At 32.5% G+C, this 19,034-nt stretch overlaps 1 protein-coding gene, 1 long non-coding RNA gene and 1 pseudogene across 3 annotated transcripts; 1 reads left to right on the top strand and 2 right to left on the bottom strand.

Moving 5' to 3' along the window:
- Positions 1–3,425: 3,425 nt before the first annotated feature.
- Positions 3,426–5,963, bottom strand: LOC149499242 (uncharacterized). Its single transcript, XR_016322672.1, has 3 exons — positions 5,510–5,963; positions 4,505–4,570; positions 3,426–3,664 (listed from the first exon to the last, which is right to left on the bottom strand). It is a non-coding gene; the product is annotated as an uncharacterized LOC149499242 (long non-coding RNA).
- Positions 5,964–13,018: 7,055 nt separating this feature from the next.
- LOC105641809 (putative disease resistance protein At1g58400) lies at positions 13,019–15,327 on the top strand (annotated as a pseudogene). The gene is made up of 2 exons (XR_016320441.1): positions 13,019–14,877; positions 15,018–15,327. The product of XR_016320441.1 is annotated as a putative disease resistance protein At1g58400 (transcript).
- A 1,467-nt stretch (positions 15,328–16,794) lies between these two features.
- LOC105641810 (monooxygenase 2) lies at positions 16,795–18,834 on the bottom strand. The gene is made up of 6 exons (XM_012226426.4): positions 18,620–18,834; positions 18,291–18,437; positions 18,105–18,173; positions 17,831–17,996; positions 17,513–17,741; positions 16,795–17,436 (listed from the first exon to the last, which is right to left on the bottom strand). Exons 1-6 carry the CDS (start codon positions 18,691–18,693, stop codon positions 16,886–16,888), a joined length of 1,236 nt encoding a protein of 411 aa, XP_012081816.2. The 5' UTR covers positions 18,694–18,834; the 3' UTR covers positions 16,795–16,885.
- Positions 18,835–19,034: the final 200 nt, after the last annotated feature.

Raw genomic sequence — 19,034 nt, 5'->3', positions numbered from 1 at the left:
CTATTATACCCAATTCCATAAAGAAATCCAGCCTACACACATTTTTTTTTTTTTTTTTACAAGCTTAATCGTGATATAATATTCTCCAAACCGATTTACATATTTCTTCTGTCTTTAATCAATCCTTTAGATCTAAGTTTACGTATCTAGAAATCAAGAATCTTAAACAAGTAATGCCTTTTGCTCTAGCTAATTAAGAGATTAAGAATGTTAAACCCATAATTCAACTCCTGATTAGACTATGTCCTTTGTTTTATGTTTATTCTTAATCCCATGAATACCTAAGAATATTCAGATAATAATATCATTGGGTTATTCTTTCTCTCCAAGTTTGTCTATCACCTCCAAATTCGTAAAATTTATACCTAATACAATCTAGGACTATCCTCAACCATAATTATGTTCTCTCTATATTCTTTACTCCAAACAAGGTTAATTCTTCATTGAATCCTTCAACATCAGAGTTGCAATGTACCATTCCTCGAATGGACCTAACTAATTAAGCATTCCCTTAAACCATAAGATTTGTCACAAACTGCCATTTATAACACAATTTTATTCATTCAATCATAATTTCCACCAATTGCTAAGAAATTCAGAATAGCTTTACATTGACTCCAAATCATATATGAATGACTCTCATCCTAATTGATATCTCAATCATTCCATGAGCAAATTTTAAATTAATAAATTACCAGATTAACACACTTAAGTTGGTCTTCAAGTATAGTGAAGATGTAATCTTAGACCATCTTGTTAACACATCCGATAATCTTATAATTCATGTTTTCATTTTTTTGAATACTTGTATGTATTCTTCTCCCTAAAATTTATCCCAAATTCACTTGTTTATTCTTACACAAATCTCAATATTCCAAATGAGCAGTAAATTAAAACCCAGTTAGTTCATTGATATATAAAATACTCCAGATACCCTTCTGTTCCCTAGAGGCGTAATTATATTTCCCTTTCTCCATCCAATAAACTAAGTAACTTACAAAAATGCACTAAGTAATAGGAATTTCTTATTCTAACTACTTTGCATCAAGACATTACATTTATAAGCTCAATATATGGATTCAATTAATATAACTCATAAAACTATTTTCTAACTACATATTCTAAACTAATTATTCTAAAACATCTTTTAATTTTCTAAACTTTCATAAATCTTAAATTTATTTACCGCATCAAATTACTATTCATGATCATTTAAATTCTTAATATCCACCTTATCTCTATTCTCCATGAAATATAACAAGAAACTTTTCAATTACACAAATATTATTCTCCTCTATTCTTTATATTCAAATTATGTTCAAATTATATTCAACCTATAATTTTCCTAATATAATTATCACCCCAATATAATAGCGTTTTAATCCCAAAACCACTAATTGCCTTTGTTATCTTTTACTTTTATTTTATTATACTTGGTCCATAGACTTAGTCTGACTTATTAAACATCCTACATGTACTAGGATCTAAATTATATCTTGTCTAATACACTCACTAGATACTAAACTTTCACCGTATTAATTCCTAGATTATACTAACTATCCTTTAATTATATATACCACCCTCGTAATTCTATAAACGATTCAACCTCATTGCCCCACTTATCATTTTTCTACCAGACATTCCTTTATATTCTTGAATGTCCTTAAGATTAGGTTCATAACTCTTTCATTACTTGTAAATACTCCTATTAACTATTAGTCAATCTTTTTATCAATTCTTGATCAATTTGTCTTAAAATTTATTCTCGTATAAGCATAGTGAGATCAACGCGAACCACAATTTTTCCTACACTCGTGAAATCCCAAAATATATAAAAAAATCTTTATCTTAGATCCTCCGATGTATCATTATTCCTATTTGCATCAAATCTTCTAACAGTTATCTTTAATTTGTCAAACCTCTAAATACTAGCTATCTTCATTTAAATCACGTTAATTCATACTCCTCACCTTTATGTATTTGATTCTTTTCTTAATATTCATTCAGTAACAGGACTAGATCCATTCTTACTTATCTAATTCATTAGTATAACATCAATTCAATAATTGGACAATTATCTCTCCATGTCCGATGTCATTTATCAATACACTTAATCATCATAGCCCACTATTTACATAACATAATTACCTTAATTCCCTTATAGAGTCGTTCCTCGGATCATAGAATCTCCCATTAAACAAAAATCATTGTTTGTAATTTACATACTATCGAGTGGACAACAACTATTTTAAACATCAAAATACTAAATACCATTAGATTTAATTCTTACTTATACCATATTAAACCATAAGATGCCACAAGCCACAGAATATCCACCACTAAGTATATCAAGATTAGAGTAATTTATCTTTTACTAAGAATCACAATTTATTTTTCTAATAACCACAATAATTTATATTATTCCCTATATTCATACACTTGAAAAGAAATAGCTGATGAATGCTACAATACACTATACTCCACTATGCAGTAATTCCTTCTCATAATTAAAAATCACTTGGTATAATAATTCCACCAATATTATTCTTTACGAAAAACACTCATCACCAATTATTATAGCAAATCACACCAAATCCTTCAATATTCAAACCTTATAAAAACCATGTATGTACTTATACTAATTACTATGTCTATTCCATCCAGAAAAATATTTACCTCAATAATTATAATAAATTCCACTAACCAACATCATATAAATTTCATCAAATACATATATTAATTCAAGGCACCAATTAAATAGATTCTAATGTCCTCAAATTCGAATCGTTTAGTTCTCTTATTAAATAAAACTAGCAACTAAGTCTCAATTCTGCAGGCACACATATACACACACTCATGCATTTTTTTGTCTGTATTCTACATTCAACACATATTAAATAAAATAGCACACTTATAGTATTTGACTTCAACTTATTAATCATATGTAACTTATCTTCTTACATACTTAAATCATATAAGAATATTATTTATTCCATAGAAGGATTTTTTTTTTTTTTTTTTTTTTTTATCATCCCCTTAGCATCATTAACTAAATCACATCTCTAAAGAACAAGGATACAAATTTAATTATATGAAACAACTTGACTTTAACCTAACTACGAATAACGCTGAAGGGGAAAGCAAGGAAGACAATATCAAGACATGACAGGAATTACTCCGCAGTTACATCTAAACTTATAAAATTATGCTCTGATACCACCTTTGTCACGACCCGTTTCTGTGGGCCGGACCGGCACTAGGGCCCAGGTAAGCTTAAGGCCCCCGAGGCCCGTAGTAAGCCTAAATTATCCAATCTGTCTACCTAGCTTTCTCAATTTTATCAAAACAGTAAGCCCATATTCAAACATCAAACATCTGGCCCAATCTCAAATAACACATAATATATAATCGGGGCCTATTCACAATAAATTATAATGGACTTACTGGTTTACCTGCGGTTAATTGCATAATATTTAATTTATAGCGTAGTGCTAATCATAAAGCCCGATTAAAATACACAACCCTATAACTGCGGAGTTCAATAATAAACTGATAATAGAATAATTTATACATCCGAAATTAAATAACAGAAATATAAGGTTTACATTTATAACTCTGCGGAGAAGATTGCAGAGCCTCAGTCGAATCAGCTGCTTCCTAGTACCTGGGAGGTTTGTTTGGAGGGGGTGAGTTTTGCAACTCAGTGAATAATAATAAATAATACACATCACAAACAGTCACACATATGCACCCTAAAAGACTGAATGTACACACAACAGTCAATCATATGGCATCATATCAGCACCCACAAACATTATCACCTTCAAATAATCACATCACGTGGAAATTAGTCAGTGGAGTCACCGAACCCCCGATGAGCCGTCCTCCCACATGGCTCATCCTCTCACATGTGCACCAGGGAGCCGATCCCCCATACTGGCCGACCGGTCTAATCCTCACTTGACCAGCCCTCTCATTATTTTTCTATCCTCTCTTTTCTTTTTTTTTTTTTTTTTTTTTTTTTTTTTTCATACCAACAGGAGGCAACCCGGTGGTCTCCATCCAATCTAGATCATCAAGCGCTCACAACAGGAGGCCACCCTGCGGGCTGCGATCAAATCTAGACTGTCCGGTGCGCAACGACGAGAAGCCAACCCGTGGTTAACGGTAACGATAACGGTAGGTGCACACGGGGGCGCCGATCTCCCATTTACCCGGCTAACGGTAATCATATTGGATCCATAAAACGGTACGGTCTCACAGTCCCATGGTGACCCACTTCATCCCAATTCCACACAAACAAATCACAATATATGCACAGCACAATTATTCAAACAATTCTTTCAACGTACTACACCAAATACATCCAAATATACAATTATGCAACATAAAATAAATATGAGCTTTAATATATATATATATATATATATATATATATATGTAAGGTTTGTAAAAAAAAAGCTATGCAAATGCATGTTGATATGCATTATTTATTATTACTCACAGTGATGGAGAGCGAAATTCTAGTTTTGATGCTGTCCTGGAGGAGCACTAGATAGACCCGGGCGATCTAAGAAATTACAAGAACGACACAAAAAGAATAATTCTATCAGACAAAATATTCATTCACCACTCTTAAAAATTTTATTTTATATCCTAACTTCTCTACATAATTAAATTTTGAGATATAAGTTCTTTTCTATAATAATTTATTTCCTTCTAACTTGTATTTTATTTCCTACCGAAATTTATTTATTTTTCTACCGAAATTTCTTTTATGTTCTACCGAAATTTCGGCAGCATCTCCTCTAAAAATTGAACTATCCACCTGTTAAAATATCAACAATTTCACAAATATTCAATCTATACGGCCCATCCGTCGGGCAATTAATCAACAACATTTTCCATCCTCCATCAATCTCAACATCACCACACAATTAAAATTATATATTATAATAACATTATATCTAAACTACCTTAATTAAATCAACACTAAAATTATAAAGCTGTTAACTACTCATAATTACCAAATTAAATTAACCAAATTAATTAACTATAAATAATAAAATTGACTTAATTAACTAACATTACTAACATTAACTTAACTAAACTAATTGGCCACAAGTAACAAAACTAACTTCATTAACTAATATTACTAAATTAATTAACTTCAAATAATAACATTAATTTAATTGACTAATATTACTAACACTATCTTGACTAAATAAACAAGCTACAACAATTAACTACAACTAACTTAACTAATTAATTACTAACACTAATTACTAACACTAACACTAACACTAACTAAATTAACTACAAACCATTACTTATTCACTAGAACTAACTTAACTAAATAAATCAATTAATTTCATTGTCTAATACTAATTTAATTAACTAATATTTCATTACCTAAATAACATTAACTAACACAATTAACTAAATTAACTAAATAACATCAACACAGTTAACGTTAATTAATTAATTATTGCTAGATCGGAATTCTTACGCGTGTCGGGTTAAAAAGCAGTGACTGCCGGTGGTCGAACTCGACTGGCAGTGGCGGAGAGAGGTGAAGACGACCGATCGACGTGCTGGAAAGACGGCAGAGCTGCTGTGACGCCGGCAGAGGCCCGATCTGCAATGGCAGCGACGGCTTGACAAGCTGTGCTGCTGCTGTAGGCGCAACAGAGGAGCAGCAACGCGATCTGGCCGAGGAGACGAGGAGCTGCTGCGTTGCCGAGCTGCAGTAGGGGCGGTGGCGGAGTGGCAGTGGCGCGCGGCTCTGCTGCGTTGCCTCTGTCTCGCCAAGAACGCAGGCACAAGGAAAGAAAAAAGAAAGAAAGAAAGAAAAAGGAAGAAAGGAAAGAAGAAGAAGAAGAGGGAGAGGGAGTGGCGGCAGTGGCGCTGTGGTGGCAGTGGCGATGGAGTGGAGGTGAGCTGGTGAGGGGGAGTGAGTTTAGCGTTGGAGATAAAAGAAAAAGAGAATTTTCTAGATGGTTTGGGTCGAACCGGTTTGATTCGGTTCGATTCGGCTCAAATCATCGATTTCAACTGGTTTTCGGCTTTTTCAATCGGTTTTCGATCCGGTTTCTCACAGTATGCGCACTAAAATATTAATATTAATTTCCAGGCTGTCGGTTTATTAAATTTAATTGGATAATTTTTCGAAAATAAAAATTCGGGTTATTTCACTAGTAAAACAAGGAAACACCAAATGGAATAGACTTGTCTAGACTAGATCCGTAACTCTACGTATGGACCAAACGAATGAAAATAAGAATTTTTATTAAAATGAGAGTATTTATGATCATATACTGAGAAAAAAATAAAGTAGGAACAAGATTTAAAAAATTCTTATTTTTATTAGTTTGGTCCATAGTTTAGGCCATAGAACTAGTCTAAGCAAGTATTTTCCGAACGAAACAACTAACTATGATACCTTCTCAATGAACTTCTGGAAGTTACCACAAGTACAATGAGGAAGAGGCCTGTAAATCCTCAATTCTTTCCAAATAGCAATCAACTCAATGAAACAGGAATCTATTGACTTTGTTCCTTGTGTGGTTATACAAAGCTAATGTTGAAAGTGATAAATCTTAGCACCTTCAGTTCTAAAAATCATTACCTCAAGCAGGGGCAAAGCTAGATTTTATAATTTGAGGGTGCCAAAATAATTTTTTTAAGAGTTAGGGGACCAAAGTGAATAATTTTTTTTTTTTTTTTACTAAATTGTAAGGCAAAATAAAAAATCTAGAGTTTGGGGCCCAGCCCCCCTCTCAGTCTCCCATTGAGATGGAAGCGGGGCAGATACCCGTGAAAATTAAGCTACTCGTATCCATATCTATTTAAAATTTTACTATCCATATCTGTTTAAAATCCGTTTAAATATCCATTTAAGTACCTGTATCTAAACCTATTTAAATTTTTACTATCCGTACCCGTCTAAAATCCATTTAAAATACCTTATACGGGTAGGGTACTGTCATGATCCGATTCCACTGGCCGAACCGGCACTATCCAAATCTGAACTTATTTAAAATATAATTTTTATTGATAGTGGATAGGATACCCGTGGGTACCCAACGGCGGGTAGCATGTATCCAAAGACCTATACTTGTACCCTACCCGTATCCTTTACGAGTATTAATTTCACTATCCGTATCTGTCCTAAATCCATTTATAACTATCCAAATCCTATGTAAATGAACCGTAGCGAGGCGGATACCCTAAAATACATGCACTGCTTCCATCCCTAGTCCCCCTTCCCTAATGAGGAAGAGGAACGTATCTTTAATTCTTCCTAACAACAGTCAAAATAGTGAAATAGGTATTTACTGACTTTGTCCCTTCTGTCGTTGTGCAAAGCTAATGTTGAAGGTGGCACACCCTAGCATCTTCAGGTTGTGGAAATCGTTAATGTAGTTTATCATAAATTTGCTTAGCTTCTTCCAAATGCATAGACGCAAATTAGGGAGAAATCAACTTCAGTAGCTATGTCATTGCTAGATCATTGCATCTTATCCATAGTAGATAGAGAGGATCATTAGATGTTGGCTTAGTGATCCAGTATATTTTGAAGAATACTATATCGAACTTCTTATAATCTGGGTATGTATATAGGTAAAGTTTACAATCTAAAAGAAAAAGGGGTAAAGCTATTTGATCTGTAAAGTTTGGCTAGGCCGGACAAGCAACTAACTAAGTCAACTTAGTCAAAACTAATTACAATGCTCCCATATATATAGGCTTAGTTTGACTTTCACATAGATTAAGGAAAACTAGTTAATATAGTTAAACTGTTTTGTCTAGCTTTTTTTCTAAAATATTCCTCTATCCTTATTAAATGACGTATATACAATTAAGAATATAGATGTACATTAAATAAGCATATTAAGAAATTAAACAATAAATGGTTTTTTAAAAAAAGAAAATAGGACTACATTTTGGAACAAAAAAAGAAAAGAAAAATGAGCATATGTATATGGGACGGAGGATTAATAATTTAACTAGTGAAATTAATACAATCAAATACTAAGTAACTACAGTATCATACACTTGGAGCTACTTCTTGTATTGTATAGCTTGATAGCTCTCCCCCCTCATTTCTCTTCTCTATCTCTCTTCCCATCTCTCTTTGATTTTGCTTTTGGTTCTCTTAAAATTTTGCATTTGCTCTCTCATTGGCCAAAAGATAATGTCATAGCAATGCTTTAGATCTTCATTTTTATCACTTACAGAAGAAAGGTTTATAATGATAATATTATTTGCCAAATGCATATTTTGGACATTGTACATTTAAAAAAAAAAAAAAAAACTTGTGGCCCCTTATACTTTGCAGGGGTCCTATAAGGTACCTCTATTTATTTTTTTTTTTTCGTATTTAATAGGTACCTCTCCACACTGGGAGTGATGCGTGAGTGTCCACGCGAGTGTGAAGAGAGTGAAAGCTTGTTCAATTGCCATGTTGTCACCTCTTCCCATTCCTTCTCAATAATCGACCATAATGCCGAAGGAGATGGTGGAACAAAAGAATCCCAGAAGTCCCAGCTTGATGACTGAGATGGTAGAGGTAGTGGCGGTGGTGGAGGCAGAGGAGGGAAGTGGTGGTGATGGTAAAACATGTGTACCTCTTTCTTGCTTTGCACCTTGAAACCATTTTTTCTCTTTCTAATCTTGAATAACAACAACTCATTTTCTTAATTTTCTAGTTTAGCTTTCTTTTTCTAATAGATCAAGTTTTGCTCTTTTTTGATTTTGTGCTCTAGAGATGATTAAAGTAAATTAAAATGCTTTTAGAAAGCAAAAGAAGATTTGTTAAAATTTTCTTTCTCCCAATTTGATGGGTTTTAGAAGCAGAAGAGGAAGACAAAAGAGGAGGAGGAGGAGATGGCGCGCAGCGGCGGTGGAGGGAGTCGGTGTAACACCCTAACACCATGTATCCAATAATAATAGTACTGAGATGTTACAAAACATATCATGTAGATCCATTAACAGAAATATAAGTCACACCATATGTTTAACAATAAAAATCACTATTAGAAAATTTCTTACTTTTCCCAACAGTCATATATAAATATATACATGACAAAACATAATTTAAAGTTACTTAATACATGGTGGACGGTAAGGAGTTTTAAACTCTTACAAGCATATTTACAAACTGAGGAGGTGATATATGCAAACACAACTGATCCCGACCTTTGTTTCATTTCTGTCAGTCTGAACAAATGGAATTCTGACTGCTAATGCCTCCTAAGGCCAAAATTTGGTAAAATATTAGCATTTTTTATGAGATGCCACTCAGTGAGTTAAAATCATCATAAATGATTATTTGAAATAACATAGCATATCATGAGCATTTCAAATAAAGCACATAGTGCACTCCCAATAATCCAAGCATCTCTAACTCTTCGGGCCACCAATGCTTGGCATTAACAATTAACAGACAATAATAGCCATTCATCAAGTCATTCACAACAATTGTGTGCAGGTATCACATCATTCCTATTGACAGAATTTTAGATCATAGTCATTCAAGGCATCACAGATACGACGCCACATAGATATATTTCAGAAATATGATGTAGATGATTGTCAGATTATTTATGTTGTGACCTGTCAAACCAAACTTGCCCCAGGTATCAGATAACATATTTCAGATATCAGATTTAGCTGGCCAACTTTCAGATCAGATATTTTGAGCACGCAGCTCCAGATAAAAGATTTATCAGCACGCAGCTCTAGATAACAGATTTATGAGCACACAGTTTCAAATACAGATTTATGAGCACGCAGCTCTAGATATAAATAGATTCACGAGTTGGTAATGACATTCATAACTTTTATCTCAGATGCAGATATGATAGAATTGCATTCACAGATTAGGCTCATTAGCCTCAGAGTAACACATACATTTTTGCTTAACCTACCCCTTTTGAGAATGAATCATATGCTTTGCATTCACAGGTTAGGCTCATTGGCCTCAGAATAACACATTCCTTTTGCTTACTTGCCTCTTTTCAAACAAATCATTTCTTTTTCAAATCATAATACCAAGTATTGAATGATATCATAACTGATATATCAAACAAAACATTCGTCACATACAAATAACCATCATAAGCTTTTACTCATAGTATACAGTGCAATAGTGTTAAGGCCTGGAAGAGCCTCCTCCTTCACCTTCTTCTAGGATCCTTTTACCTATATGGATAAGCAAACACCTTAATACTCATTTAGACATTTAATCAAACATTCAGTGTGCATGACTTAAATACTTAACATTTTTATTCCTATTTATATTTTTGAACTCCCGGAGAATTCCATGTATTCTTTAATAATCATTAAACAATCCTATAATCTCAATTTAATCAATTACTCATCAATTAACATTATTAAAATTCACCATAATATCACCATTTAATGAATTTTTCTTAAGCTCTTTAAACTTCCATAATCATATAAATATGGTAACTTTAATTTAAACGCCATTCTTTTCAAACTATCACTTGATAACATCATTAGAATGCTTAATCAACTAATTAAACTCATCAATTCAAAGCGAAATGATCATTTTCAGGGTCATTTTGAGTTGGCAGAATTTATATCTTTCGCCGTAGGTGAGATTCTCTCAATTCGATCAAATTAAAGCTTAAATCATGGTTTATATAATCAATACTAACTAATTAACACTTTAAATCATGTTTATTTCACTTATTAGCATCAAAATCAATCTCCCCTTCAAAATCTCTCCCTAGCTCAAACTTCTCCAAATCATGAAAATAACATAAACTAAATAGAGATTAAGTTACCTTAGATGATTTTCAACAAAAACCCTTTGAAATTCAAGTTGAAACCTTAAGCTTTTAAGCTTTTCTTCTTCTTCTTCTTCGTCTTCCTCTCCTATGCTTCGACCTCTCTCTCTTTCTTTCTATTGGTTTTGTTTCTTTAATTTTTGTTAAGTAGTAATGTCCTTAAAAGCTAATAGGTCATGTGCACATCACGTGACTTCCTATCTTTTTCTAACTCCTTAATGTTTTAGTTATTCATGTTTTTATCCATACTTGTTATCATAACTTCCTTTTATAATAATCAACTCCATAATCCTCCATTAACACTTAATTAATCTCTTTTAGGCCTTAGTTACACATCTTAGATAATTTAACACCAAGTCATTAAGTACTTAATCAAAACACTAATTGAGGTACTTCTCGTGCTAACTTATCATCACTGATAACTGTTATTTTTATAGTATTTTTAATATAGTTTTTATCAAGATTTTTAGTATTTTTAATTACTTTAATTAGTTTTTATTTACTGTATTTATGTTTTTGTTCAAAACTTCCTCAAGATCAAGTGAAATATGATTCAAGAAAGCTTTAAACAAAAACATAAATAAAACTAAATAAAATTAATTAAAAATACCAAAAATCCTAATAAAAACTATACTAAAAATACTATAAAAATAACTCCTATCAATCGCTATAACTTGAGCACATTTAACCTTCTTCTAATTAATCTCCATAATCATTTTGTAATTTCATAAACTTATAATTTTCTGATTAACAATCTTTTACTAGCATATTAAGGCAATCTTAATCAACTTAATCATTAAAATAAACATAATTCTCCATAACAATCTCACTATTCCTGCTTGAGTTAACTCATTATTAAATACCATATATAGGTGTACTGAGATGCTTTAAAGAACACACACACGCGCGCGCACACACACACACACACACAGATATATATATACACTTTCTAAGTTCAAGATAGAGTGTTAAGCTTTCTGGGTTTAGAGCTTATTCAGATTTATGCATTTACATGTTCACATTATTATCAGATGCTTATGTGCATGGTCATGCTTAGGCATACCATTGCCCAATATTATCACAAGCAAATTGTAAATGCATATATATATATATATATATATATATATATATATATATATATATATTCATGTTACATGTGTCATGTTCATAAATACATACGTATGATCATGATATGGTGTTTCAGGTCCAGGATGTTATAGGAGGAGCTAGCGACCTCAGCGTCGATAGCGACAGTGGTGGAGGGAGGAGGATATATATATATATATATATATATATATATATATATATATATATATATATATATATATTTTCATGTTACATGTGTCATGTTCATAAATACATACGTATGATCATGATATGGTGTTTCAGGTCCAGGATGTTATAGGAGGAGCTAGCGACCTCAGCGTCGGTAGCGACAGTGGTGGAGGGAGGAGGAGATGGCGGCGTCAGCAGTGGCAGCGTCAATGGTGGAGGAGGAGGAATAGGAAAGTAGCAGTTTCTTACTTCTTCAGCAGTAATTGATAGAGAGAGAAAGAGGGAGGGACAATGCCCATAGGAATATTTTTGACCAAATGTAAAATATTAGTTAGGTGCTGCTAAAAAAGAGGAAATTACTTAGTAATCATTTTATTATTATTATTATTATTAGATTATTTATATTTTTATCATTTTTTTTTGAACAACTATATTTGTAATCATTATATTTGTTGTTTCTAAAAAATAAAAGTAAAGGTGGTAATGCGTTTTATGTAAAAGAAAAATAATATATATATATATATATATATATATATATATATATATATATATATATATATATATAGCATTATTTATATGTAAATAAAAATAATATTAAACAAATAAGGAAGTAAATGAATAAAATATTGAAGTAAGTAAATATTGAGGTGATGTGATGTCCCACCATGATATCTTGCTGGCCTGCTGGCCTCACTGATCTTCCACCGACAAATATTATTGCGCGTCTGTTAATATTGTCAACACCCATATGTAAAGTCAAGCATTTGGTCCACATCACATGCAAAGAAAATATTTGCTATTGAATATAATAGGGCAAATTGCATATTTTAAACCTTGTATTTTTTAAAAAATTTTTTTTTGGCTTTTTACATTTTGTGATGGTCTCATAAAACACTAAGATCGCTAACTCTTAGTGCTCCACAATTACTAAATTCTACAGTTATTTACCGAATTTCTAATCAATGTGTTCGTATTTCAATCTAACATTATTGCATTCAGTGGGCTTTATTGCCACACCATGTAACCCACCTCTTCATGGGTTGACTGTTGACTTTGGAAGATAAATACATGTGAGTTCTCTAATCTTTCTTAATTCGACAAGAAGCCGCAATCTGATCCTAGTCACGGTGATAGTTGTTTCTTCTAGGTTTTCAAATTTCAGTCCAAAACTATGCCTCAGATCTACTTCACTCGTAAACCAGCAGATAATCGAACAGAAATTTTTTTTGCAGAGATGCCAAGAACAAACAAGAGCTCATCTCCTATACCACTAAATGAAGTAGGTGAGAGCTCTTCTTTTTCAGCTGATTTCATTTCATTATATGAAAGTCTCCCTGATCATCTCATGTCCTGCTTAGACTATTTTGCTATACTTACCAAGAGATGTCCTGTGAGGAAGGATAAAATGGTTCGGCTTTTAATGGCTGAATTAATACCAGAAAAAGAAGGGGAAAACTTAGATAATGTAGCTAAACTCATTATTGAGGAGTTTATTGATCTAGGCACGCTAGAAAAATCAGACAATTGGCATGAAATTCGAGTTACTAAGCCATATAGCAAATTATGTGTTGTTGAGGTAGATGAAATGGAATTTTTAGCTAAAGCTGCTAATTTACCTGTACGGGCTATAATAGAAGATGATGGGAAGAACATTCCTCCTGACTTTGGAACTCTTCGAGTTCGTTCTCTATTTTTGATTACTGTAGATAGACGTTATTTTTCTTTTAATTCTACTCGAACTCGAGGCCTTCCCCTTCCTATATTGTAACCATTTGCAAGTTGCAGCATCTATTGGTGTTAAATGTGGATGGCATGATAGAGAGATTACCTGAAGAAGTGGGTGATTTGGTTCACTTAAGATATTTAGGTTTGACTTGGTCAAATCTGGATGAACTTCCACCCACATTAGCCAATCTTCAAAACCTACAAACTTTGGATATAACCGGCAGTAGATGGCTGACCAAATTGCCAATACAAGTCTTGAATATTCAACAGTTGAGACACCTCATAATGTCCCATACCTTGAATAATGGCGAAATTCGAGTTCCAAGTGGGATTGGAACATTGAAAAATCTTCATGCTTTAGACGGTGTATATGCTGGAGGAGGCATTGCCAGCGAATTAAGCTCCTTAATCCAATTGCAACAGCTCGGTGTTAGGCGTGTGTCTGAAGATCATGCCACTGAACTATCTGCAGCCATTACGAAGATGGAAAATCTTGTCTCCTTGTCACTTGAAGCAGAGGGATGCTATAACGAATCATTTCTTCCAGAGTTGGAATCATTGTCCCCTCCACTTTCTATTCAAGTACTCGCATTACGTGGTGGCCTTGTCGAAATGCCCATTTGGCTTGCTGCCATGGAAAACCTGACTGAGTTATCTTTAGCTAATTCCAATCTATTAGAGAACCCAAGCCTTGCTCTGCAATTTCTTCCCAAATTAAAGGTTCTTTATCTATTGAAGGCTTATAATGAAATAAAATGCATTGGCAAAGAGTTCTGTGAGGCAGGTGGGTTTCCAAAGCTTGAAACTCTTGTGATTGCTTCAGAATATTTCCTAGTAGAGTGGACAGAAATAGTTGATGGGGCTTTTCCAAGTTTAAGATGTCTTGAATTTCGTAACTGTATGAAGTTGAGATTTCTTCCTGAAGGCTTACAGAATATTTCTACTCTTGAAGAATTGGTTTTGTTTAATACTCATAAAGACCTTCCTAGCCGGTTACTGAGCGAAGAGAGATACAAGATCAAGAATATTTTACATCTCTACTGCTAAAGGGAAATGGGAGGTTGGTACACCAAACCAATCCATAAAAGTTGTTTTTAAAAAAAAAAAATTATTACTTTTTTTGTTTTGTTTTATTTTATTTTCAATGAATACAGAAATTTTTTTTGACAATTAAAAGTTTATTTTTGATTGGTTTATTAGTTAATGAGTGGGTCCCTTACAGCGCATGTCGAGGAGTCTCCCCGGGATAGAAGTAACGTTTTGGGCACTAAATACAAATCTGACAAGGCAAGCTTTATTCTATTATCAGTAACAACGCCCTTTCTCAATTCTGAAAGATGTGAACTTCCTCAAGAATTTTTATTCTTAAAGATGTGTTGTAGTGTCCATTGGAATACTAGGAAACATGAAGATATTCCATAACAACCAGATGAAACCGAGCTTCATTTATTATGTCTTGTAAATATTTAATTTGGGGTTAATTATATTTGAGGTGTTTAAATTTTTCTAAGTTTTATTATTTTAATGTTTGAATTATGGTTCTGAAAATGGGATCTATTGGTTCGATTAGTTTAATGGAAAATCAAAGTATGATTTAATCCATATTGAATAATAAAAATGTGGGTTTTAAAATCGATGAAAATCACTGAACCGAATCAGTGGTTCAATTTAAAATCTTCTTTAATATATGGGCTTCTTTAAAATCATCTGGCCTATTGATTTGATAACTTTTAAGTCTTTTTATTTTTAAGCCTAAAATCCTATTTTTTAACCAAAACAACTAAATCGCACAATTTCAAAGTTTAATGTGAAAAATAATATTATATTTTAAGCTAATTAATTAAAATTTTTCGTTTAATATAAAATTTTTCACATTAAATTGTTCGGCAAATTTAGTTGTTCTAGTAGCTGTTGGTTGTTTCTAATAGTTAGCTGTTAGCTTTCAACTGTTTAAATGGCGGTTTAAAACGAAAATGTTGGGTAAAAATAACTATTTGATTGACAATTAAATTTAAAATGACAAAAATAAACATTGTAATATTCACTTAGAATTTTCACTTATAGCTATAAAATTAAACTCATATAAAAAAGTATTCTCAAAAAAGAAAAAAAAAACTCATTATAAAAAAAATGATGATTTCACCAAACCTAAATTCTCAAAATTTTCAAAATTTCAAGAAGCAAAAATTGAAAAGTTCACAATTTTATAAATAAAATTACTTTTAATATTTTAGGGTATCAATATTTTAATTTTTAATAATTTTCTTGAGTTCAAATGCAAATATATAAACAAATATTTTTTTTACTATCAATCATAAACAAGCCAAGTATAAAAAGTACTAAAAAGAATAATGTGATAAAGAAGAATTTTAAATTAATAAACGATAGGGTTGTAAAAAAATTTATGAAAAAGAACCTAAAAAGACATAATAATGTGATAAAGAAGGATTTTACATTAATAAAGGATAGGATTGTAAAAAAAATTCTCTGAAAAAAAAACTAAAACACTAAATGTCAGGTTCTATCCATTGGTGACTGAAAATAATAATATAGAGAAATAATGTTTTGAATAAATCAAAATTTTAACTAATACAAAACACTAAAATTGCGCTAGACTACAGAATTATTAATAATTAATTGGATATATTACTAAGGCTCTTCGTTCCTCCTTGCAGGTAGGTTTAATAGAGATCGAATTTAATAGTTCTTCTCACGTGGGTTGCCACCGTATGTTGCCATTGTATATTGTTTTCTATTATTCTTTTTTTTCATTAAGAAAGTTCTAAGTGGAAAACGTAAATGATTCCAAATAATTTTCTAATCTAAAGTAGTAAAAGTTTAAAGAAAATTAAGTTGTTTTTGAGAGACATTAAATCATTCCTCAACATTAAATATTTAAGGGACTTTGTCATATGACATGTTTCTATGGATCGGATGCGGTACTAGCATAAACATTGATTGATACAAGATAATGATATAGTTTAAACAACTTCATTACTTCATCAATTCAAAATTTACGACTTCCATCATATTCTCAGAACATCCTATCCACATATGGCTAATGAAAATCAAGAAATATAGAGTTTTCCACAATCAAAATCAGATCTCTTCAAAAACAAACCAGCAAGATATTTAACCATAATTCTGTCTCTCAGGAAGTTCAATATTTTCCCATCACTTTCTTGTATAAATCCAACCAAATAAGATGTGGCTATGAGCTGAAAGCTTCTCCACCTCCTCTCTTGTGCATATTTTTTCAACCCAATTTCAATCCTTTTATATTCTTCTTTTTCTTTCTCTTCATTCTCTACATTCACTTGTTTCATCAATGCCTCACCAAGGCATCTAGCCAAGACAACTCCATCTTCTAAAGCAGCACAGCCACCTTGACCGATGTCCGGAGTCATAGGATGGAGAGCATCCCCAGCTACAGAAACATTTCCTTTGCTTATGTTTGCCCATATCAATTCCCATGGATGTCTATATCTTAATGGAGAAGATGATATATCATCTAAATTAGTGGCTTCTACTACAGCTCTCAAGTGATCACTAGCCGCATTTTCAAGTCCGCTAAGAACAAATTGCTTCATTTTGTCTGGGTTGTCATCTTGATTTTTGTCTGCAAGAAACCATGAATGAGATTCATATATAATCCGATATTTTTTTTGATTAATTTAGCTTTGGTAGTTCATTACCTGAGTTAGAAGGAGTCCAAGTAAAAAACCAATATATAGTTGTATCATCACAAGGAAGGAGACCTGAACGAATTCCATTACCAAAAAACTGCAAGAACTTGGGACCATACCCATGGCTTCCCTTAAATTTTGCATAGCCCCTGATAGCTGACCTCCCAGTAAAAGCTGGCTTTTTTAATCCTAGCCAGTTTGCCACCACTGAATTGACCCCATCACATCCGATTAGTACCTTTCATTGACAAATTCAGAGAAAATATTACATTTTGTGTACAAAATGCACCCTGACACAGTTGACAAGCAATATTTATCGTTTATTACCTTGGTTTTGATGATAGAGCCATCAATAAGATGGACCAGCTTAAAGTAGCCTGATTCCTCAATAGAAACTACTTTGGATGAGTACTTTATGGTATCATTTGGGAGTTCTTGCACAAGAGTTTCTAGCAACAATTTCCTTTTCACACATCGAACTTCATGATCTCCACTGCACGATCCAACATCCAGTTAGGTGACAATTAAGTCTTTTTGGGATTTAGTTTCATTAATGCAAAATGAAATAATAGAGCAAATTAATGCTAACTTGAATACTTACTGCTTCCCTTTGGCTTTAAAGCAGATTTCTGCTCCCCTTTGGCCTGTGATTGTAGAGGTGGCAACTACTCTGCAATCATATATGGTATAGTTACAAATAACCATGGGAGTTTAATGACTAATATTGAAACATAATAAGGAACTTAAACAATAATGTATAAAATAAGCCGGAAAAATGGTATATTACCCATCAATTCCCACATGTTTTTCCCGGAGAAAATCACCAACACCAATAGCATCTAATGCCTTCCAAGCATTAGTCCATGTCGTTAATGCAAAACCAGTCACTCTCAAATTAGCTGATGATTCCAACACTAAGCTTTCAATTCCAAGCCTATTACAAGCAATCAACCGTATGTTTGAGTCCTATCTCGTAATACAGAAGATTAGGGATTCAAATTTTCTGCTATTGATTGAAATTTCTAAGTTCAAATTTCATGTAAGAAAAGAGAGAGACTCTTATTCTTCAGCTCATATAGCGATATAAACTAGTTTGGAAGTAAAATTTAGGCATACCTGTGAAGCCCCAAAGAAGTGGTGAGTCCAGCTATTCCAGCTCCTACAATCACAACATCTTTAGCTACTTCCATGATACCCTTCTTATTCAATTCAGACTGTAATTCTTACTATATAAAGATATGGGATAATCTTTATTTATTTATTTTTTTATGAAATTTTGAAGGGTAGTAATTGGGATGAGAAGAACAAATTGGAATCTTTGGCCTCAGATAAGAGATGATGACGAAAGGAATGACCTCAATAAGATGAATGATTGCAGAAAATATACAATTAGTCCAAGCTTTCATATTTTTTAACGTTACTGAACAAAATTTTCAAACATGTGGTCATATTTTCAAGTTTATTATAGTTATTATTAATTAAAAAATGTATAAAATAAAATTTACCATCGGAATTGATATGCGCAGAAAGA

The sequence above is a fragment of the Jatropha curcas genome, chromosome 1, assembly GCF_041381405.1.
Source record: "Jatropha curcas cultivar XTBG-Jc1 chromosome 1, XTBG_Jcur_1.0, whole genome shotgun sequence".
NCBI lineage: Eukaryota > Viridiplantae > Streptophyta > Magnoliopsida > Malpighiales > Euphorbiaceae > Jatropha > Jatropha curcas.
Note: the sequence above shows the minus strand (reverse complement) of the source record. Positions and strands in the feature narration are given on the sequence as shown.

Excerpts from the sequence above, each read along its gene's own strand:
- LOC105641810 (XM_012226426.4), bottom strand. The coding sequence starts at position 18,693 with ATGGAAGTAGCTAAAGATGTTGTGATTGTAGGAGCTGGAATAGCTGGA. Across the intron at positions 18,438-18,619 it reads ACTTCTTTGGGGCTTCACAG|GCTTGGAATTGAAAGCTTAG; the intron begins GTATGCCTAAAT and ends TGCTTGTAATAG. Across the intron at positions 17,437-17,512 it reads TTGGACTCCTTCTAACTCAG|ACAAAAATCAAGATGACAAC; the intron begins GTAATGAACTAC and ends GGTTTCTTGCAG.